The following is a 20,903-nucleotide window of genomic DNA, read 5'->3' as shown; positions in this document are numbered from 1 at the left end:
TGGGAACAAATAGGGATCAGATGTAGATTCCAAGAGCACACTACGACCACCTATAAGTCTCATCCGGACACAAGCACAAAATCCAGCAAAGAGGAATACACTCAAATGCTTACATTATACATTCAAAATAACAAATATAATAATACATAACAGAGAGATGATTTACAAGGAAAAAAATATCATCTCCCAAAACAATAACTATGCATTTGTTTGTTTCCCTCCCAGCTAGGACTCCGGCCAGGACAAAACCAAGTAATCTCATTCCACCACAAAGACAGAAAGCATGTTGGAAAACAGATATAAGGGGATAGAAGACACAATATGTACCCCCCCCCCCCCCCCCCCCCCCTGCCAACTATGGGAGGTCAGGAACCCCACCCAGAACAGAGAGATGATTTACAAGGAAAATAATATCATCTCCCAAAACTATAACTATACATTTGACTGTTTCCCTCTCAGCAAGGCCAACCGGCCAGGACCAGGACAAAACCAAGTTTTTGTGTTTTGTTTTTAAGGGTTTAACGGCGCTTGCAACACATTAAGGTCATATCAGCGCCAGTAAAAAGGAAGAAAATGGGATAGTAAAAAGTTCTAGAATTACAATTAAAGCACCCAAGAAAAAGTAAGACAAAGGGGAACTGGGAACAAATAGGGATCAAATGTAGATTTCAAGAGCACACTATCATGTACTAAGTTTGAGATCACCTATAAGTCTCATCTGGACACAAGCACAAAATCCAACAAAGAGGAATACACTCAAATGCTTATACTATACATTAAAAATGACAAATATAATAATACATAACAGAGAGATGATTTACAAGGAAAAAATTATCATCTCCCAAAACAAGAACTATGCATTTGACTGTTTCCCTCCCAGCCAGGACTCCAACCAGGGCCAGGACAAAATCAAGTAACCTCATTCCAAGACAAGGACAGAAAGCATGTTGGAAAACAGATATAAGGGGATAGAAGACACAGTATGTACCTCAAAACCAAGTAATCTTATTCCAAGACAAAGACAGCAAGTTGGAAAACAGATATAGGGGGATAGAAGACGCAGTAAGTACCTCCCTGCCCACTATGGGATCATTACCGCAGAGTAGCATCAGCCTTAACTCATGGACAAAATGGTTCAGGGTTTGTGACCCCCATCACCGTCATGGTCACAGTCCATGCCGCTTGATATGTAGCGGGTTCTTCGTAAAATATGACGGAACTTTAAGAACAAATAATATGGGTATTGTTGGGGTTTTTTAAAACAATTTTATTTACATAATAATGTATGACAAAACAAAAGGATTGTATACTCAGTTTTTAAAAAATGACTTCAAAAACAAATTGAAAGTAAATAACAACAACCTTACATGAAAACAGTTATGCAAGGGATTTAATGACGTACCTTTGCCATGGAAGAAAGGAAATGTCATTATGCAGCTTGTACCAGAATTACCAAGATAACAGTGCAATATCCGAGCCAATTGACTACCATCCAAATTTATACAATCGGGACGATCTCTCGACATATCATTGACCGATAACACAACACATTTTTAAAATCTCATACTTTTCAACGAAAAATACATCAGTTTGTTCAACATATGGTTTGTTTTTTTTTTTTAAATGTTTTATAGCGTTTTATGGCGCTTGTTTTTGTTTTTAAGGGTTTTACGGCGCTCGCAACACATTTAGGTTATATCAGCGCCAGTAAAAAGGAATAAAATGGGATAGTAAAAAGTTCCAGAATTACAATTAAAGCACCCAAGAAAAAGTAAGACAAAGGGGAACTGAGAACAAATAGGGATCAGATGTAGATTCCAAGAGCAGACCACCAATGTACTTAGTTTGAAATCACCTACAAGTCTCATCCAGACACAAGCACAAAATCCAACAAAGAGGAACACACTCAAATGCTTACATTATACATTCAAAATAAAAATAATAATACATAACAGAGAGATGATTTACAAGGAAAAAAATATCATCTCCCAAAACAATAACTATGCATTTGACTGTTTCCCTCCCAGCTAGGACTCCGGCCAGAGCCAGGACAAAACCAAGTAATCTCATTCCGAGACAAAGACAGAAAGCAAATTGGAAAACAGATATAGGGGGATAGAGGACACAGTAAGTGCCACCCTGCCCACTATGGGAGGCCAGGATCCCCACCCAGCCCACTAAGAGGAATACACTCAAATGTTTTCAAATCATATACATGGGTGCAAGCAACTGGTCCTCAAAAAGCCTGCAAGTCTACTTATGACCAGACATATAATCTGAAAAAGCCTGCAAGATTCACGGGCTTACCTCGTCATTTGAAGTCTTGTTCTCAGCATCTCTAATCAACTTCCGGTTCAAATTTAATAATATAATTATCACTTCCGGGTCACAGTAGCATCGTGATTCAAAATTTTCGCTTAATCATATGGACGTACCCGGCCCGATTGTTGGGACCTAAACAAACAAAAAAAAAAAAAACAAACAAAAAAAACCCAACAAAATCAATCAAATCCAAATCGCAAAAAGCCGGCGACGTTTTTTTTTTCGGTAATCCAATCGGCCGCCATGCATATATAATATGTAATCAAAACATAATACAATGCATAACAGAGAGATGATTTACAATGAAAAGAATATCATCTCCCAAAACTAACTATAATAATACATTTGACTATTTCCCTCTCAGGCAGAGTATCCGGCCAGGGCCATCTCATTCCAAGACAAAGACAGAAAGCAAGTTGTAAAACAGGTATAGGGGAATAGAAGACACAGTAAGTACCTCCCTGCCCACTATGGGAGGTCAGGAACCCCATCCAGAAGCACAGGTCCTCACTAAGAGGAATAAACTCAAATGTTTACAAATCATATATTATATGTGTAGAACAAAAAATAATACATAGCAAAACAGAGAGATAATTCACAAGTAAAAGACAAAAAATATCATCTCCCAAAAACTCTAATTATACATTTGACAATTTCCCTTCCAGCCAGGGTGTCCGGCAGGGGTCAGAACAAAACCAAAAATTCTCACTCCAAGATAAAGAGAGAAAGCAAGTTGAAAAACAGATTTAGAGGTATAAAGGACACAGTAAGTAACCTCCCTGCCCTGAATGGGAGGTCAGATACCCCACCCAGGAGGAATACATTCAAATGCTTTCTAGTATGTTTGTTTGTTTGTTTTTAAGTGTTTTACGGCGCTTGCAACACATTTAGGTTATATCAGTGCCAGTAAAAAGGAAGAAAATGGGATAGTAAAACGGTCTAGAATTACAAATAAAGCACCCAAGAAAAAGTAAGCCGTAGGGGAACTGGGAACAAATAGGGATTCCAAAAGCACACTATCAAAGTAATTAGTTTGAGACCACCTTTAAGTCTCATCCGGACACAAGCACAAAATCCAACAAAGAGGAATACACGCAAATGCTTACAATATAAATTAAATAACAAATATAATAATAGATAACAGAGAGATGATTTTCAAGGAAAAAAATATCATCTCCCAAAACAATAACTATGCATTTGACTGTTTCCCTCCCAGCTAGGACTCCGGCCAGAGCCAGGACAAAACCAAGTAATCTCATTCCAAGACAAAGACAGAAAGCATGTTGGAAAACAGATATAAGGGGAGGTCAAATGCTTTCAAAATATCATTCAAAACAAAATATGGTAACAGTACATAATATAGAGATGATTTACAAGGAAAACAATACCATCTCCAAAAACTAATGAGATACATTAAGTAATCACATTCCAAGACAAAGGCAGAAAGCACCCTAGATGATACAGCAAGAGTAAGAGAACCATCTCCAGCCACAATAGGAGCTCAAAAGTCCCAATCTCAAAGGCTGAATATACATTACAATTATATAGAAAACTATTTTGATTCATTTTTTTTCCTGAGCAATCAAGAATAGATCATTAAGCATATCATGTATCAACAATTAAAAAATACACCCGAGTACCATCTCCTCAAACTCATTTGAATGTCTCAAATTTTTTCTTTATCATTCTTTGTTATCATTCAATTCTTTACTGGAAATAATTTCTACCTTGAACACGGTTCCTCAAACTCAGCCAATGCAAAACTTTTTTTTTTAATTAAAGGGTTTTTTTTAATGTGCCTGGTGATTTCAAGCACTGATGATTTACTGTGACATTGACACACACACTCCTTCGCTGTTTCGCATAACCCTGGAATAACCCAGGTGTCAGCTGCAGCACAGCGGCACAAATTGAGTTAGGGAGAGGGAAATGCCACATAACGCAGTGGATATTCAAACAAGGTATCTTTTGAGTACAAAACAGAGTCCATATTTGTGAAACGGCAGAAACGACATTTTCTCTTCATTATAACACTTTATGCCAGGCTATCATGCTCTTACATTCTCTCACTTTTCAATGCTCTGTCTTTCACATTTTAGGAATGTTAACTATCATTTCTTCACTTATTCACAATTTCAATCATTCAAAATGAGTATCTCTCAAATGGACAATTCATACCAAACACCATGATTTAAAAAAAAAAATTGAAGGGAGTTGGGGGGGGGGGGGGGGGGGGGGGGGGGAATGGAATGAGATCATGACAGAGGGCTGGTTGAATATCTGTTTCTCTTGTACGGGGATGTAGAGTCTTGCTGGTTGTAAGATACAGACCACAGCTTGGGAGAGGTGGGTGAAGAACTATGGGTGTAGCCCGGGGTACCTGAAATACGCAAACACACAGATTTGAAGTCCAAACTTTTTGTCAGTTTTGAAGCTCAGCAGAGACTATTTTCACCAAATTCTACAAAATATATTCACAACGTAAAAGAAACAATTCTGGAAGAAAGAAAGAACTATTTCTCAGGGGAGGGAAATCAAATTGTAAAACCTCTGAACTTATTTTTGAAAGTTAATGAGATGAAAGGAAAATTAAAGACATCGTCATTCCTATCTGGATTCGAACCTTCTCTACTACCCAATGCTTTTGCATAGAAAATAATTTAAATTAGAAACTCTATTAGTCATGATTACAATCTTCCCTTTTTATTCTTAGTTGTTTGTTTTGCTTTAATTATGTTTCATGTTTAGTTCTGTATTTCATTATCTGGTCCCCCCCCCCCTCCCTCTCTCTCTCTCTCTCTCTCTCTCTCTCTCTCTCTCTCTCTCTCTCTCTCTCTCTATCTATCTATCTATCTTTCTTTCTTTTAAAATAATTTTCAAGGTGATATCTGAAGGAAACTCAAGGAAAAGTATGTTAAGATGTCTTTCCTTACCTAAACCTAGAGTAGGAGATCTTTGTATGAATGAAGACTGAGGGGATGGCTGAATACCCCCCGTCTGGTTGAGAAAAACATTGGAGTTGGAGGTCACTTTGTACTTCTGACCTACAATAGCGTGGTAACCTGAAAAAAAATGAAATGAAAGAGTGATTGAATGAATATAACTAAAATAATCTTTTATTCAAAGTATCAGTTTTATTTTCATTACCTTTTCAACACACTTGAGATTATAAGACACTTTAGATTATTTAAAAGGTGGCATTCCTTTTTGAGTTCCATCAGCAATAGGACTATATGAGATGGAGGCAATATCATTAACCCTCAATTTTCCATGATGAGCTAAAATAAAAATAGATTGCACTTCATACTAGCATAATATAAAATATACCAAATACCTAAAATCCAAGACAGTTTGGTATGAATTATAAATCTAATAGCATTCGCTCCACTTTAAAGCCATGATATCAGCAACCAATTAAAACTGATGCCTTAGGGCTCAAACAGAGTGGACGCCAAATTGTTGCCAAATCTTCAAGCGCCCATTTTTCAGGGTTCTTTTTGATGACTGCAAATTATATTTATTACTGCCAATGTGAGACATGCTAGAGTGGGGGCGTTGAGGAGTTGTCTCATTGTTACTACACATCAAAAGAAGGCACCAACAATGCACTTCAGGCTGCAGTACAATTTCAGTCCTCAAGTCATCATTCCTGTACCTATTTGCCTAGTGTGTCGTATTTCAGTATTTCAGGGACGTCAACATAACATTTGGCTCAGAGGAATTTCAATGCTGAAAGAGGAATCTCCTAATATAGTCGAGAACGGATATATCGACGACGTCAGGCTGTAGCATAGCTGCCAACTTTTCAAAAATAAAATAAGGAACGCTCATTTGGCCCGGGATGAGGGGACGACGTGTGCCGCCCCCCTTCATCGAATCGCAACATATAAAAGTCAGCCTTTTTAATTACTATTACTAACACTAACAAGTTTGAGATAACAGAGGCCAGTCCAAAAGTTGTTAAATTATCGGGTTTAGTACCAGCACATTTGAATCGTTAAAATGACACTTTCCACAATGAGATCAAAATTTCAGAACAGACAATATAAAGAAAGAATTCAACTGCCTCAACTTTGATAAGGACCAATACACAAGAAGCACAATTGTAAAATACATGAAATAACATAGAAATGCATAACTGCCAACCTGGTACATCACTTGAGAGGGCGTTTTGGGGTAAAAATTAGGTGAGTTCAGATAAAAAGTAGACGATCGCATATATGTTTTCTTTCATGCAACATAATGGTCTTTAAGTAGTATACTATAATAGTAGTTATAGTAAAATGCACCTCTAAATATTAGAGAATTCCTACTTCTTTACTTTGACAAGATAAACACACCTAAAAATGGAGTATACTTATTTTTCTTGAACCTTGCTTGAAAAAAAAAAAAATTAAAATCAGATGAAGATGTTTTTAAAGGGATTAAATTTATATATTTTATAAATTAATAAAGGGAAATAATCATTGTCATGTTTGATCTATATAAGCAATTGATTTTCTGATTGAATTCCTTCCAATCAAAGATGTGGATTTAATTTTATTCTGAATTAAAATAATATTTGTAACAAATAGTGAAAGTATCAATACTGTCTTAGAATATTGAAAGTATATCGAGGCTAACATCCATATTCTATGGAAATCTCCAGTACATTATGAAAGGTTTGAGTAAAATACAGGCGTCATATAAACGAATGGAACTTTTTTAATTGTTGAAAATCATTTATGATAGAGGCATAATTCAAATTAAAGATCTACACAAATGGAGATTATGCTCTCACTGGACACCAATAATAATGATAATAATAATAATAACAATAATAGTAGTAGTAATAGTAACAACAATGGATCAATAATAATAATTCATTAGGCTCACATGCCTTTTTTACCACAAATTAGTCAATAGTTACAAAATACGGATTTTGAACTAAAAATAAGGACTTACGGACTCAGGAAGTCAAATACGGAACAAATCCGTTTTTAACGGAACGGTTGGCAGCTATGTTGTAGTAAAATGTCGATTTTTAGGCATGCAAAAAAAAAATAAAAGGGAAACAACTGAGAAAAGGTGAGATAATAAGGGAAGCCAATATTGATGATTTGGTGGCCTTTAAAAGAGACTGCATTGAAATTTATTACGGTTCACTTTAACTAATTTTGTTACTGTGGTCTGTCTGTACAGGAGCTTGTGCACTCCCATGACTCTGAAGGTGATACCATCCTAGATCCAATCCTGCTGGAACAGCTGAAGATGAGTAGCCAGACCAAGAATGATCCAAACCGGTGTCCAGACAAGGTTCTTCCTTCTCCTGGACCCACACCTCCAAGTACTGGTAGTGATAACGATGTGGTGGTGGTTGTAGTAGTAGTGATAGCGATGCAGACCTCCTAACCTTCCCAGAATGAAAAGTGTATTCTATGTCCCTAAAAAGTGTATTTTTTAGCAAAAAAGTGTATTTTGTCCGCATGTGTGGAAAAAAAGTGAGCACTATACAAAAATTTATATAAAAGCTAACACCAATTATGGTGTGGTGGTGGTGCAGTAGTAGTAGTAGTAGTAGTAGTAGTAGTAGTAGTAGTAGTAGTAGTAGTAGTAGTAGTAGTAGTAGTAGTAGTAGTAGTAGTAGTAGTAGTAGTGATGATGATGTGGTGGTTGTAGTAGTGGTAGTGATGATGATGTGGTGGTGGTGGTTGTAGTAGTAGTGGCAGTGATAATGATGCGATGACAGTGGTTGTAGTAGTGGTGATAATGATAATGATAATGTGGTGGTGCGGGGGGAGGGGGATCCTTGGAACAATTTGACCTCACCAGAATTTGACAGATGTTGCCCGTAACCCGGAATTATTTGCTCCATACTGGATTTTCTTTCCGGTGAAACCGGAGTTTTGGCATCACAGATGTAGGGTTATAGTTCCCCTGAGACTTGATCAGGTAAGTTTCCATATGTCGGCGGTGGGGGGAAACTGACCTTCAATGCCACCAATCTCCCCCCATGTGAGTCTGCCTTGTTGTGGCGTAGGAGCGTGTGTGTTTGCAATGATCCCATGGAGCTATGTTGGCGGGGACTTTGTATGCCCTGGCAGGTCTAACAGGTCCGTGTGGGAGGAGCCAGACCAAGGGATTCACAAGGTTGGTGCTCATTAGTCTCATTAGGAGTCAATTCACCTTGGAAAAAGAAAACTCTGATTTCAAACCTAGGTAGGTGGAGCTCATTAGTCTCATCCGAGACAATTCACCTAGGAAAAGGAAAACTCTTGATTTCAAACCTGGGTAGATGGAGCTCATTAGTCATGGCAGATAATTGTCTAAGGGAAGGAAACCCCAACAGAAAACCATGGGTAGACTGGGCTCACTAACTCAGGAGAGTAACCATTTTAGGAGTGAATCTCCAAAATCAATTGTCTGGAGGTTGTGAAATGGACCAACTTCCCGTCCATTTGAAAATAGCAAGTTATAGAAACCTACAACAGTAATATAGCCACAAATCAGTTCTTGGGAGACCAGGGGCTCCAACCAGAAGAATGATGACGCGCTATGGCCAAACCCACCAGGAAGCCACAGGGCTGACAACCCCTCTTAGCCCAAAAACACCCTTGGTCAATTGCTGTCTTTGAAAAATACTCAAGTTGAAATGGTTTGACAAAGTGCCAAACGCTGACCTTTGGACAAGAAAAAACCAAGAGCAAATGTATGTCCAAGTTAGCACAGAAAGTGGCAATGGGTTGGCCATATTCTGTGGAAGGAGCCCTGTAATATAACCAAGCAGGCTCTCAAATGGGACCCGCAGGGCAAAAGGAAACAGGGTCGTCCAAAACAGACTTGGAGGAGTAGCCTTCACCAAGATTTGTGCGTCTCCTATCTTACATGGAGTGAGGAAAATGTTTGTGCCAAGGACAGAAGAAGATAGAAGAGGGCTGTTGAGGCCCTATGCTTCACCAGAACCACCAATACACATCATCATGGTCTAATTGTATGTTTGACTGGTGCCTATGATTTTTACGAAATGGCGGCTGCTAGCCTAGTCATTTCTTGCATTCGCTATTTTGTTTCCTCAATGAAATTTAAAATTTTTTAATTCTTTGAATCTCCAACTATTTTACAACTTTTTTACAACCATAGATGCAAATTTACAAATATTTATGACCTTTGTGACCAGGACATTTACGACTTTACGACCTTGCTAGATACCCTGTGCTAGTGTTGCCTGTAATATATTTTGTTTTTTAATCTTTCGCGACGTCGTTGCATTTTTTCCAGACCTAAGCTTTCTGTGGGGGTTGTGCGATGGGCCAACTACCCGTCCATTTTTTGGTCACTATCGTAATGTGGGTATTTATCAGCTTTTCCCCTTGCAGCTTCAGTTTGTACCATTTCGATCTTTTGATATCAATTTTGGTGTAGGGGTCCCTTTTCCCTGGCTCGAAACAAAATTATCAAATCTCCGAATATTTCCTGATTTTCCGACATGTAAATAAAAAAAATAATTGGATTCTAAAAATCATCTCAAGAGTTGGCAGCTTGTATTTATAGAAACAGACTCCAGCTAGGGCCTATGAAAAATAATTTACTGCCTGGATAAACACAGAAACCAGGCATAAAAAAAGGACAACTAACAGATGAAGAAAATTATAAGAAACTCTACCTGTAAGCCCCACCATATATTCATATCCCAAGCAGCCACTGATAAAAGATAACTCACCAACTAAAACAGCAGCAGCTGTGACCAAGATAATGAAGCAGATGACAAGCCAGGACTGGTAGTTACTGATTATGGAAGTCAGCAAGTGGGACCAGCTGATTTCTTGGCGGTAGGAAGCATTCACATCTGAAATTTAAGATAATTCAACTCTTTGTTATCGTTTTGAGACCACCAGTTGGGTAATAAGTCTTTCTTCTGACAGGCCAAAAATGTTAAAGTGTGTAGGTGTGATAGATCTGGCAAACAGAACAGGTGAGTATTTTACCTACAAGATCTAAAAAAAAACAATGGGCCTCATTTAAATGTAAGTTACTATAAATAAAAAGGAGTAATAAATGTTCATAGAATCTTCAGATCAATTTTCAAATATCAGACCTGCCTACTTCAAATTACTGCTTCATAGTTTTGGAAGGAGGAAATGGTAGTCACTTTATGTAGCATGCGCTGATTGATTTGCCCTCAATAGAAGAGGACAATGATTCCAATTTCTATACACATTTTGTCTTTCGTTTAAACAACTTTTGATGAAATATAATATTTTCATCATTTTTGTTCCTGGAACTGGATCCAAAAATTCACAGTTCTAAGATTGGTAGCAATAGCAGAGTAGCTGATAGGTCTGATATATAACAGTCAAGTCCTATTATAATTATCTATAAAGGGTAAAAAATACACTTTTTTAAACATGGAAAATTCTAGAGAACAAAAAGTTTTCTTTGTTTAGGACACAAAGGCGGTCAATCAATTGCCAGCTACTAAATGTATATGAAAAATTTATCTCTTACTTGGCAATTGAGGCTTGGCTCCAATCAGCTTGACTAGCACAGGTACCTTGAGAGTGTGACCCGATCGAAGGTGGGAGAATTCAATCCAAAGATCAAGGTGAGGCCGCTCCCACAATGTCAAAGTCTCCAGCAGGCGTATAGGAAACAGGATAACATGCTTGGAAACAGAATCCCTCTCTGGACTCAAAGCCTCTAGGAGGATTGGATCACTCACTACAACCTGAATAAAGAATAAATCATATTAAATATTGCAGTCACCAATTTAGGCTTTACTCCATGAGGGCATATCCTTTTAAAGGGTATGGCTTGCATTTTCCATATCTGAATATATAAGCAGATTAATTGTCTAGTGCAATGGTATGTGGCTTGCAACCTGTAGTACAGAGGTTGAGTGGATAAAGTTCTCACAGAGGGCTTTTTACACCCTTGACATCAGGGATGCCAACCAATGATTATAAAAAAGTGTGAGGGGCGATCTATTGAAGATGATGCTGTAGCGGTTGTGATGAAAATGTAATAGAGGTAATGGTGGAGGCTTTACTTAGAGCTATAATTTTTTAAAATAATTTTTTTAAAGGGTTTTACGGCGCTTGCAACACATTAAGGTCATATTAGCGCAAGTAAAAAGGAAGAAAATGGAAGAGTAAAAAGTTATAGAATTATAAGTTAAGCACCCAAGAAAAGGTAAGACAAAGGGGAATTGGTTCAAATAGGAAACAGATGTAGATCAAACAGCACACTTTCAAAGTACTTAGTTTGAGATCACCTAAAAGTCTCATCCAGACATGAGCACAGGACCCAACTAAAAGGGATACACTCAAATGTTTACATATTATATACAGTGATGATAATGGCAATTTGTCAAAAAGGAGGAAAATGTATCGGTTCATCAGGCAAACTCAAGCCAAAATGCAAAAATTACGTATACTATGATATGTAAACAAAACCTAATACAGTGCATAACAGAGAGATTATTTACAAGACAAAAATTCCATCTCCCAAAACTATAACTATACATTCGACTGTTTCCCTCCCAGTCAAGGACTCTGGCCAGGGTCAGGACAAAACCAAGTAATTTCATTCCAAGACAAAGACAGATAGCAATTGGCAAACAGACACAGGGGGATAGAAGACACAGTAAGTTCCTCCCTACCCTCTATGGGAGGCCAGGAACCCCACTCAGTAGAGCTATAGGACCTCACTGGAATTAGACCTCAATTTTTTTATCCAGTCAAATGTTTTGGCACCAGGGATGCCCTTTGCTAAAAGAAAATTTAAAGCCTGAAAATTGTTCTCGTAAAGACCATATATGAAAATATTTAGTGCAACACTTCTTTTCATCAAATTATGGCACCACCCTTAAATCATAGGTGGGAATTGAAAATCATGGTTTCAGAGGGATAAGGAGTTCCACCTAGACTACAAGTGCGTAGAATGCTGCCAAAATTTCATGTTTGGGAGGCTGATGACACTACATTAAAAAAAAAAATTGTTTTCATTATTGTCATCAATAGATAGATAGATAGATAGATAGATAGAGAGAGAGAGAGAGAGAGAGAGAGAGAGAGAGAGAGAGAGAGAGAGAGAGAGAGAGAGGGAGAGGAGGGAGGAGAGGAGAGAGGAGAGAGAGAGAGAGAGAGAGAGAGAGAGAGAGAGAGAGAGAGAGAGAGAGAGAGAGAGAGAGAGAGAGAGAGAGAGAGAGAGAGAGAGAGAAAGAAGGGGGTGGGGGTGCACATTTTGGTAAAAATTACCTTATTACCATATTTTGGACCTTAATGCATATCATAAAAATGAGAAATCATACTGGTTAGGGTCTGCAAAAACCCCTGTCCTCACATTCTGGTAAAAAGAATTGGTCAAGATTCTAGTTCTAGCACGTGTATAACTTAAGCCAAAACTGTTAGCAACCAGCAGATCAATTATATCCAACCATAAAAGTATTCTTTTACCTGAATATCGGATAAAACAGATGCAGATGCAGACACACGAATAGATGCCAATCTGGAAACAGTGTTGAGGTGAAGGTCAGTGCTGTGGACATGGAAAGATGGCAAGAAGTCTAAAGTCATGACCATAGAGTTTATCTCTGGTTGACCTGGCGATGGAGGGACTTGAACAGAGAGTCGAATACTGGTGTCAAGGGTTGCTGTGACCTGAGCAGGAAGTGGACTCTGCGAGAGTTGTGCTACTTGGCAACCGTGAGTTCCTGTTAAGAGAGAGAGAGAAAATTTTAATTGCAATATACTACTATATTGTTACATTATTAGCTCGAGAGAATCAAAGATCCAATCTATATATCAAATTTCCTTGTTCCAAGAAAAATAAGTGTGGATGGAGGCACAATTTCTATGTTTCCTTGTATCTCATTAGAAAAAAGATTTGGCATTGTGTCCCATATTTTGTTTTGTTTTGTTTTTAGGGGTTTATGGTGCTTGAACACATTTAGAACAATTCCGGAAAAAAAATGGGGTAGTAAAAAGTTCTAGAATTACAATTAAAGCATCCAAGATTAAGTAAGAAAAAGGGGAATTAGTTCAAATATGGAACATGCAGATTCCAAGAGCACACTATCAGTGTACTTAGAGATCACCTAAATACGAGGGCTCTTTCAGAAATAACCGAAAAATGCCCATTGCTCAGCAACCTGTGAAGATTTTTTAATTCTGTAAACGACATGATATTTCTTATTTCCTTACGGATATTCCCAGAAATTATGAAGTGCATCATTTTGCACAATGAATTTCTAGACGATTTTAAAGATGGCGGCCCACCTTGAAACTTGGTCAAAGGAGGAAATCAGAGCTGTCATACGTTTTTTGAACGCCAAAAGTCTGAATCCTACCGAAATTCATAAAGAACTTCAGAGTGTATATGGTGAGCATGTTATAAGCCGTACACAAGTCTATCACTGGTGTAATTTGTTTGAAGCCGGCCATTCCGACTTGACAGACAGGGAAGGGAGAGGGCGTTCGATAACTGCGACGTCAGAAGACAATGTGAAGCGAGTTGATGAGCTTATTCGTCAAGACAGGAGGTTGAAACTTCATGAAATCACAAGCAGTCTTGAAATTTCGGAAACTTCTGCCCATAGAATTGTATTTGATGAACTTGGCTACAGAAAAGTCAGGGCAAGATGGGTTCCTAAGCAATTGACAGACAATCATAAAGAACAAAGATTGGACATCTGCAGGGAACTTTTGAGAAGATGCAAGAGCTCACGGGCATACTGCCAACGCCGGGGGAGACTTTCTAGGGTACGATGTGACTTTTCTTGACAGCATAGTCACCTGTGATGAGACTTGGTTGCACCATTGCACCCCAGAAACAAAGCAAGATTCGATGACATGGAAACATCCATCCTCACCTGTCGCGAAGAAATTCAAAGTCATGCGGTCAGCAAAGAAAATAATGGGAACTGTTTTCTGGGACAGTCGTGGTGTTATTCTGTTCGAAACCTTACAACCTGGAGAAACAATCAATGCTGCAAGGTACTGCCAAACTCTTGACAAGCTTAGGGAGGCCATTCGCAGAAAGCGCCCAGGGCAGTTGACCAACGGGGTCATTTTGCAACACGACAACGCTACACCCCACACAGCACGAGTGACGCAAGGTTGGCTAGAGAAATATGGATGGGAGATTTTGCCACTCCCACCACACAGTCCAGACCTCGCACCATCTGATTATCACCTCTTTGGGCCACTGAAACGTGAGCTGGCAGGAAAGCGCTTTGATGTCGATGAAGAGCTTGTTGACCATGTGCGGAAATGGCTACAAAACCTTGACGGAAATTTCTTCCGGGAGGGTATCTATTCCATGGTGCGGCGTTGGCAGAAGTGTGTCGACAGACTTGGCTGTTATGTAGAGAAATGAAGGACGAGTCAAGGTATGAACACGTGCAAGAATTTTGTTGATAGCATAAAAAACGCGGATTTTACCGGCATTTTTCGGTTAATTATGAAAGCGCCCTCGTATCTCATTGAGACACAAGCACAGGTCCCTGCCAAGAGCAACACACTCAAATGTTTACAAATCATATATATATAACTGTTTCCCTCCCATCCAGGGTATCGGGCAAGGGACAGGATAAAACCAAGTAATCACGACTGCTAATTGAACAAAAAATGATGCATAACTCGAAACTGACACCAGACAAAAATCTTATTTCGTGTAGCAGTAGAGTAGTAGTATTAGTATTAGTAGTAGTAGTAGTAGAAGTAGTAGTAGTAGTAGTAGTAGTAGTAGTAGTAGTAGTAGTAGTTGTAGTAGTACTAGTACTAGTAGTAGTAGTAGTAGTAGTAGTAGTAGTAGTAGTAGTAGTAGTAGTAGTAATTGTAGTAGTACTAGTAGTAGTTTCCCGAAAAACGGAAATTTTTCTATATAATCGCTCTGCTTAATCGCACACCTTCTCCACTTAATCGCTACACCTTGATTACATCCTGATTGAAGAAAAATATCTAAAAATACACAAAAAGGTAATGAAAATGTGTTTCTCATTGAACCATTGCCGCACGTTAATATCATATCACCCGTGAAAAAAGCTTTCATGGGCCATTCCATGGTAACTGATGGGACATTCAGAGCATATTTTCAATGAAATAAGATACCACAGAACTAAGGGAAACAGATTTATTCACACTTTTATTGCTTAAATGCATTGAATGGCAATGAAAGATTGTAACAAAAGTGGTTAAAAAAAAATTAATTAATTTTGGCTCATTTTATGATCTCTTAACCCTTCGGTAACTGATGGGACAGAAAAAATACCACCATTTTTATACGTATATTACAACTTAAAATTCTCTGAAACTAATTTACTCCAATTGTTGTTTTTGCTTTGTATGTATTTTAAAATAGTGTCTTAACATACAGTACAAGAATAAGAAATATGAAGCAGCAACTTTTACGTTTATAGCCGATAATAAGTGACACTTTGAGTAACTGATGGGACACTATGTTGGTAACTGATGGGACACGAAAGTGACCAAGATAGAAATAAAAATAAATCACAATCTTATTTTCAAGCAAAGAATGTTTGTACTCTCAAGCCTCATTAAACAAATTAAAAGATCATTTCAGGCCAATTAACAGCATAATTGGTTTGTAAATTTAATGCCTTATAGCAAAAATAAAGTGAACAAAGATATCCATCTGGCGACGCTAAGTAGTAGTAAACTTGTGGGAAACTAAAATGAAATTTAAGTGTCCACTAACAATCCAAGTAAGACCATGATCAATTTAGTTGATTATTAAAAGTAAAAGAAAAATGATAATAATCATCTTCTACAAATTAAACATGACATTGCAACAGGTGGGAAAACAATTGTTACTATTAAATTTAAAATCAAAAGACATACTGACTACACTGGCACTTGTTTCATTCATTCAGTGTCATGTTCTGTGACTGACTAGATTATCATGAGCTTTGCCCATTTGTAAATGAATTATTTAATAATATTAAAAAGGATACGTAATTAAATGATGAAAACTGACGGCTTAGAAAATTTGAAAGATAGTGCTTTTTAACACCCATGAAACCAGAACAAGAAAATAAAATTCATCCACTGAATAAAACAATTCTTTGTCACATGATGACAACTTTCAACAGAACAGCTAAATAAAAAAAAGGGAATCAGATTTATAAATCTTTTCGGGAAGCAAAGGCTGCACTGATGGTGTTGAGGTCTGGAATTGTAAATTGCAAGCAGCCTTCTAAGTTCACATGTCCATAGAAAATCACTTGTCTGTGGACTGCATCTGTATCATCTCTTTCAGGCCATGAAAAGTAGCTGATGCCACCAACCGTTGTTTTGTGCAGGAACTTCATGTTCCAAATGTCTGGCTTGTTGGAATTTAAAACTCTTCCTATGAATGATATATACAGCAGCATACATGGTGGTCTTTCTCGGTTATAGTTACATGTTGTGGTCTCAATTGTGCAAATTTACTTTTACCCACTTTGATGTCTGGTCTTTCCTTTTTGAACTGCTGGAACGCTTCCATAATGTTCATAAGCATAACACGTTTCTGGATCTGCTGTTTATTTCCTTCACTATCTTTAACTGTAACAAAATCCTTTTTGCCTGGACTTTGGCGGGAAATTTCATCATTTTCATAAAAGCTCGTGATCATCTTTGTTAAGTTCTCAGACTCAAACAAGTTTCTCCTGGATGTTTTTGATTTCTCCACAAGAATACCATGTTGTACTGCCAATTTTTTAAATACTGCAATTTTACGCCTAGGACTTTGAGGTAGAGAATTCACTACTTTTCTTATAGCTTTTCCTCTGACTGGACACTAGAGAAAAGAGGATTGTGCTTAGGGGAAACACTAGAAACTTTGGCTTTTCTTCGTGCCTCTCTCTTTCTACGCGTGTTACTGAGTCTCTCTGCTTTTTTTGCGCTTCTCCTCACTCATGCTTGCCCGATATTTCTTCGCTTGCTCTTTATTTTTCTCCTTCACTTCTTTTTTCTTCTCTTCCCCATTCTTTCTCTGTACTCTCTCATTTTTGTGCGGGGTGACTTTGGTGGCATTTTGTCTTTGATACAGATCTGGGCAAGAGATAAAGATAGAAAAAGATGTCAGAATAAGCTTCAACAGGATGATAGGAACTTTCTCAGCACCTCCCCACAAAGTCTTTCTCAGACACCTCCCCACAAAAGTCATTTCTCTCTCCTTGGGATTTTAATTGAGTTGAATTCATTTTGAGTCTTCAAAATCATTACACAAGGATTGAACTAAGCTATTATGCAATACAAACATTAATATTTAAAGTCTATGTAAAAAAAAAGTAATGCTTTACTCCTCTCTGAGCCAGTAACTGACGGGACAGAAGACTGACACAGCTTTGTCCCATCAGTTACTGTCCGTCAGTTACCATTGTAACGCGAAAAAATGATAAATATGGAAGTAAAGTTTATGGTCATTCTAACATGCCCTATGCATTGACAGAAAATCTAAAGGCTCAAGCCATTTTTAAAAAAAATTATGGCAGCTAAGAAAACTTTATGTCCTAAATGGTAACTGATGGGACACGAAAATTGAGTCCTCATGAGTGACGATTTCTAGTGTAATATGACAATTTTAAAATATTAAACAATAGTTTCAAGTAGTAAAACATGTTTTTAAGTATAAGAAACAAATTCAAGTACCTGTGGTGCCAAACGGTGCAGTATTGGGCTTCAGAAGATTACCACTTTCAGCAAATATCTGGCTTGTAAACATGTGCTGTTTTTCAAGATGGCCGCCGAGTCACATGACCAAAAAGGGAGGTTACTTTTATAACAAAAATAAAGTTTAATTAGTCCTCTAAAGTTTACACCAACTTTTATTTGAGTTATACCCCTTTGAAAAATTAGTTCCCAGGTAACATTTTACATGGAATGGCCCTCATGTCAACGCAATTCCAATGTCCCTCTGACTAGGTCAGACAGATTACCTGACACGACGAGCTAATTGACTCAACACTCGCTGTCTGAACCACAAGGTGTGAAATGTGATCGCAGTCCACCCAATGCTGTGTGTTTATTTACTTTGTTTGACCACTTGATTGCAAATCTCTACCTATACATAGTTTTTCTCTACTGGGCCGTGAACAATAAGAAAGGATTACAGAGAGGACTTGCGTCTCATCTTTTGATTGATCTATATGGTCCCTGTCCTCATTGATACACTCAAAAGGCAACTGAACTAGCATCAACTCAAGGCACATCTTTCTCCCCATCAGAAGGCTGGCTCTCAAGATGGAAACATCGACAGAATGTGTTTAAAAAAGAAGATGATGAAAAACACGATGCTGATGTCTCTTTTGCCAGCCAATGGAGTGATGAAGTTTTGAAACAACTTCTTTTGCAGTACGACTCAAATGACATTTACAACGCAGACGAGACGGGGATTTACTACCGTCAAGTCCCTGATAAAGGCCTGATCTTCAAGCAAGATGAGCTCAGTGGTGAAAAAGAGGCAAAAGAACGAATCACATGAATAAGAAAATTTTTTAACAAATAAATACAAATCCAAAAACAAAACAAAAGAAAAAGAAACAAAAAAATACACTTCTAATGAGTCTACTGTCTTGAACATGAGTCTTGGGCCCGTAGAAAACTCCTACATGAATGGCAAATGAAAATTGTGCTTTAATGTTATTTTTAGATTCTGTGCAATTAAGCGGAGTCAACTATAGTAGTAAAGGTAGTAGTTGTAGTGCTAGTAGTAGTAGTAGTAGAAGTTGTAGTAGTAGTAACATCTCCAGAGATAAACATGCAACAGATACTAAAGAAAGGGGGAGGGGTATTGTGAGGAGTTTGTCCATATTGTTAGTGATGGTATAATTTTGTGGTGGGTTCACATAAGACCAGAGTACCCCAGATTCGATAAGATCAAAGAAATCTCCCAACAACAGTGGGGAAGCAAAATGACCACTAAGGGGCATTACAATGGTCAGACCATGGAGGAAACAGTCACTATGGGTCAGACTGTTTGTTTCACGGGTGTTAGGATTTTCAAAATGGTGGCCGCTAGATACTCCTTGCCATTTTTTGCCTTCGTCAAGTTGTACTGCCGGATTTAATTCTTCAAAAAACTTTTTAAAATTCTAATTCTTTGAATCAGCAAATTTATGACTTTTTTATGACAATGGATACAAATTTACGACTATATAGCAACCTTTACGACTAAGAGGTCAAATTTATGACTTTTTTACGACTTTACGACCTTGATGGACACCCTGTGAACCAGACGAGATGGAGAAGATTTGTGGATGGCTTATGCTCCATCTGGAGTCCAGGTAAGTAAGAGATGGCGAATGGTTTGTAAAAATAAATGAATCAAATTACTAACAAAGTTGGTTAGGCTGTTCCAGATACTAATTGAGCTTTTAAAAAGAATGGAATGGTCTTGACAGCAAATAAAGAAATATAAGCAAGACCTCATTTACAAGAAAGATCTAATACGAAAATATTGATCATTGTCAGACACAAACATAGCAAGAGTAAAGTTTTGTCCCAAGAGTTTATGATCTAAAATGATTCCATATGACCTGAGACTGGGAATTCTACTATAGGAGGCAACAAGGGAGCTATTGGCATTCTCTGTGAAAAACAGTGCTAAAATCTGAAGATTTGAAGAAAAAAAACCCAAAAAACATAACTGTGGCTATTTTATGCATTCATAAATCTAAACATCATATTACTAAGTGATTCATGAGTACTAACCTGTATTAGAATCAAAGTGTGCCTTGGCAACAAACAAATCAGATACAGAGATTTCAGAGTACTTGGTTGAGAACTCCAAACGGCAAGTGTAAGGTAAGAAGGAGGGAGAGAATTTAGTCTTGCCTATGACTGATGTACAGTTGGGACCTGGAAATAGGGTCAATTAAAAAAATTAGTCAATAATATGATCAATAGGAGTGACAAAAAAGAAGAAAAAAAAGAAAAGCCCTCTAAAAATGGAGATTTTAACTTGGCTTAGAACAAAGCGGAAAAGTCAAAATGTTGAATGCATGAGCAGAGCTGCCTACTTGGTGTTTTTAAAGTCAAATTCCAAAATGTTTTTTGACGCTGTTTGGTATGGAAAAATTGGCTTTGCATTTTAGCATTTTTTAGCATTTTTATTTTCAAATCATTTTACCCTATCTGATAGACAAATTTACACCAATTTCACAAATATAAGTAAATAATTTTCACCCTTGAACTGGCAAGACAGGGTGAAAGTTTTATTAAATTGAAACACCAACTTATGATGACGAGATAAGAAAAAATTAAGATTTATTTCCACTTTTATGTGCATTTTAGCAGAAAAATTAATGATCAAATAAGTTGGGTTTTTTGGGGGGGAGCGACCAATTGTCATTTTATTATGACTTTGGCATTTTTTGCAAAAGAATTCTGGCAATTCTGAGCATGAGATGAAATTGTGTACCTATGAAACAGAAAGTCTTCAATGCAAAATGGAAAAGAACATCCCTGGAAACAATAAAACATGCTTCTCTAGAGAAAAAGGCGAAAAATGAGCAAAGTAGTGCATACTTTTTTTTGATCAGTCAAAGAGAAACGATAATTTACTTTTAAATATCCAAATTTCAAGAATAACAATCTGTA

General features: G+C 37.5%; 1 protein-coding gene and 1 long non-coding RNA gene across 3 annotated transcripts in view; both read right to left on the bottom strand.

The window, feature by feature from the left end:
• Positions 1-1,243: 1,243 nt before the first annotated feature.
• Positions 1,244-20,903, bottom strand: part of LOC144978593 (nuclear pore membrane glycoprotein 210-like) — an 82,003-nt gene continuing 62,343 nt past the window's right edge. For both annotated transcript variants that reach the window (XM_078924868.1, XM_078924869.1), the window contains exons 15-20: positions 20,016-20,162; positions 12,756-13,012; positions 10,807-11,026; positions 10,022-10,147; positions 5,256-5,384; positions 1,244-4,702 (exon numbers count right to left, since the gene is read on the bottom strand). In XM_078924868.1, coding sequence (XP_078780994.1) covers positions 4,578-4,702; positions 5,256-5,384; positions 10,022-10,147; positions 10,807-11,026; positions 12,756-13,012; positions 20,016-20,162 — 1,004 coding nt within the window. In that variant the 3' untranslated portion in view covers positions 1,244-4,577. The remainder of the gene's footprint in view (positions 4,703-5,255; positions 5,385-10,021; positions 10,148-10,806; positions 11,027-12,755; positions 13,013-20,015; positions 20,163-20,903) is intronic.
• On the bottom strand, positions 17,054-18,139 carry LOC144978594 (uncharacterized). Its single transcript, XR_013646545.1, has 2 exons — positions 17,955-18,139; positions 17,054-17,354 (listed from the first exon to the last, which is right to left on the bottom strand). It is a non-coding gene; the product is annotated as an uncharacterized LOC144978594 (long non-coding RNA).

The sequence above is a fragment of the Berghia stephanieae genome, chromosome 8 (assembly GCF_034508935.2).
Source record: "Berghia stephanieae isolate SIO BIC M18660-M18661 chromosome 8, UCSD_Bste_1.3, whole genome shotgun sequence".
Classification (NCBI taxonomy): domain Eukaryota; kingdom Metazoa; phylum Mollusca; class Gastropoda; order Nudibranchia; family Aeolidiidae; genus Berghia; species Berghia stephanieae.
Note: the sequence above shows the minus strand (reverse complement) of the source record. Positions and strands in the feature narration are given on the sequence as shown.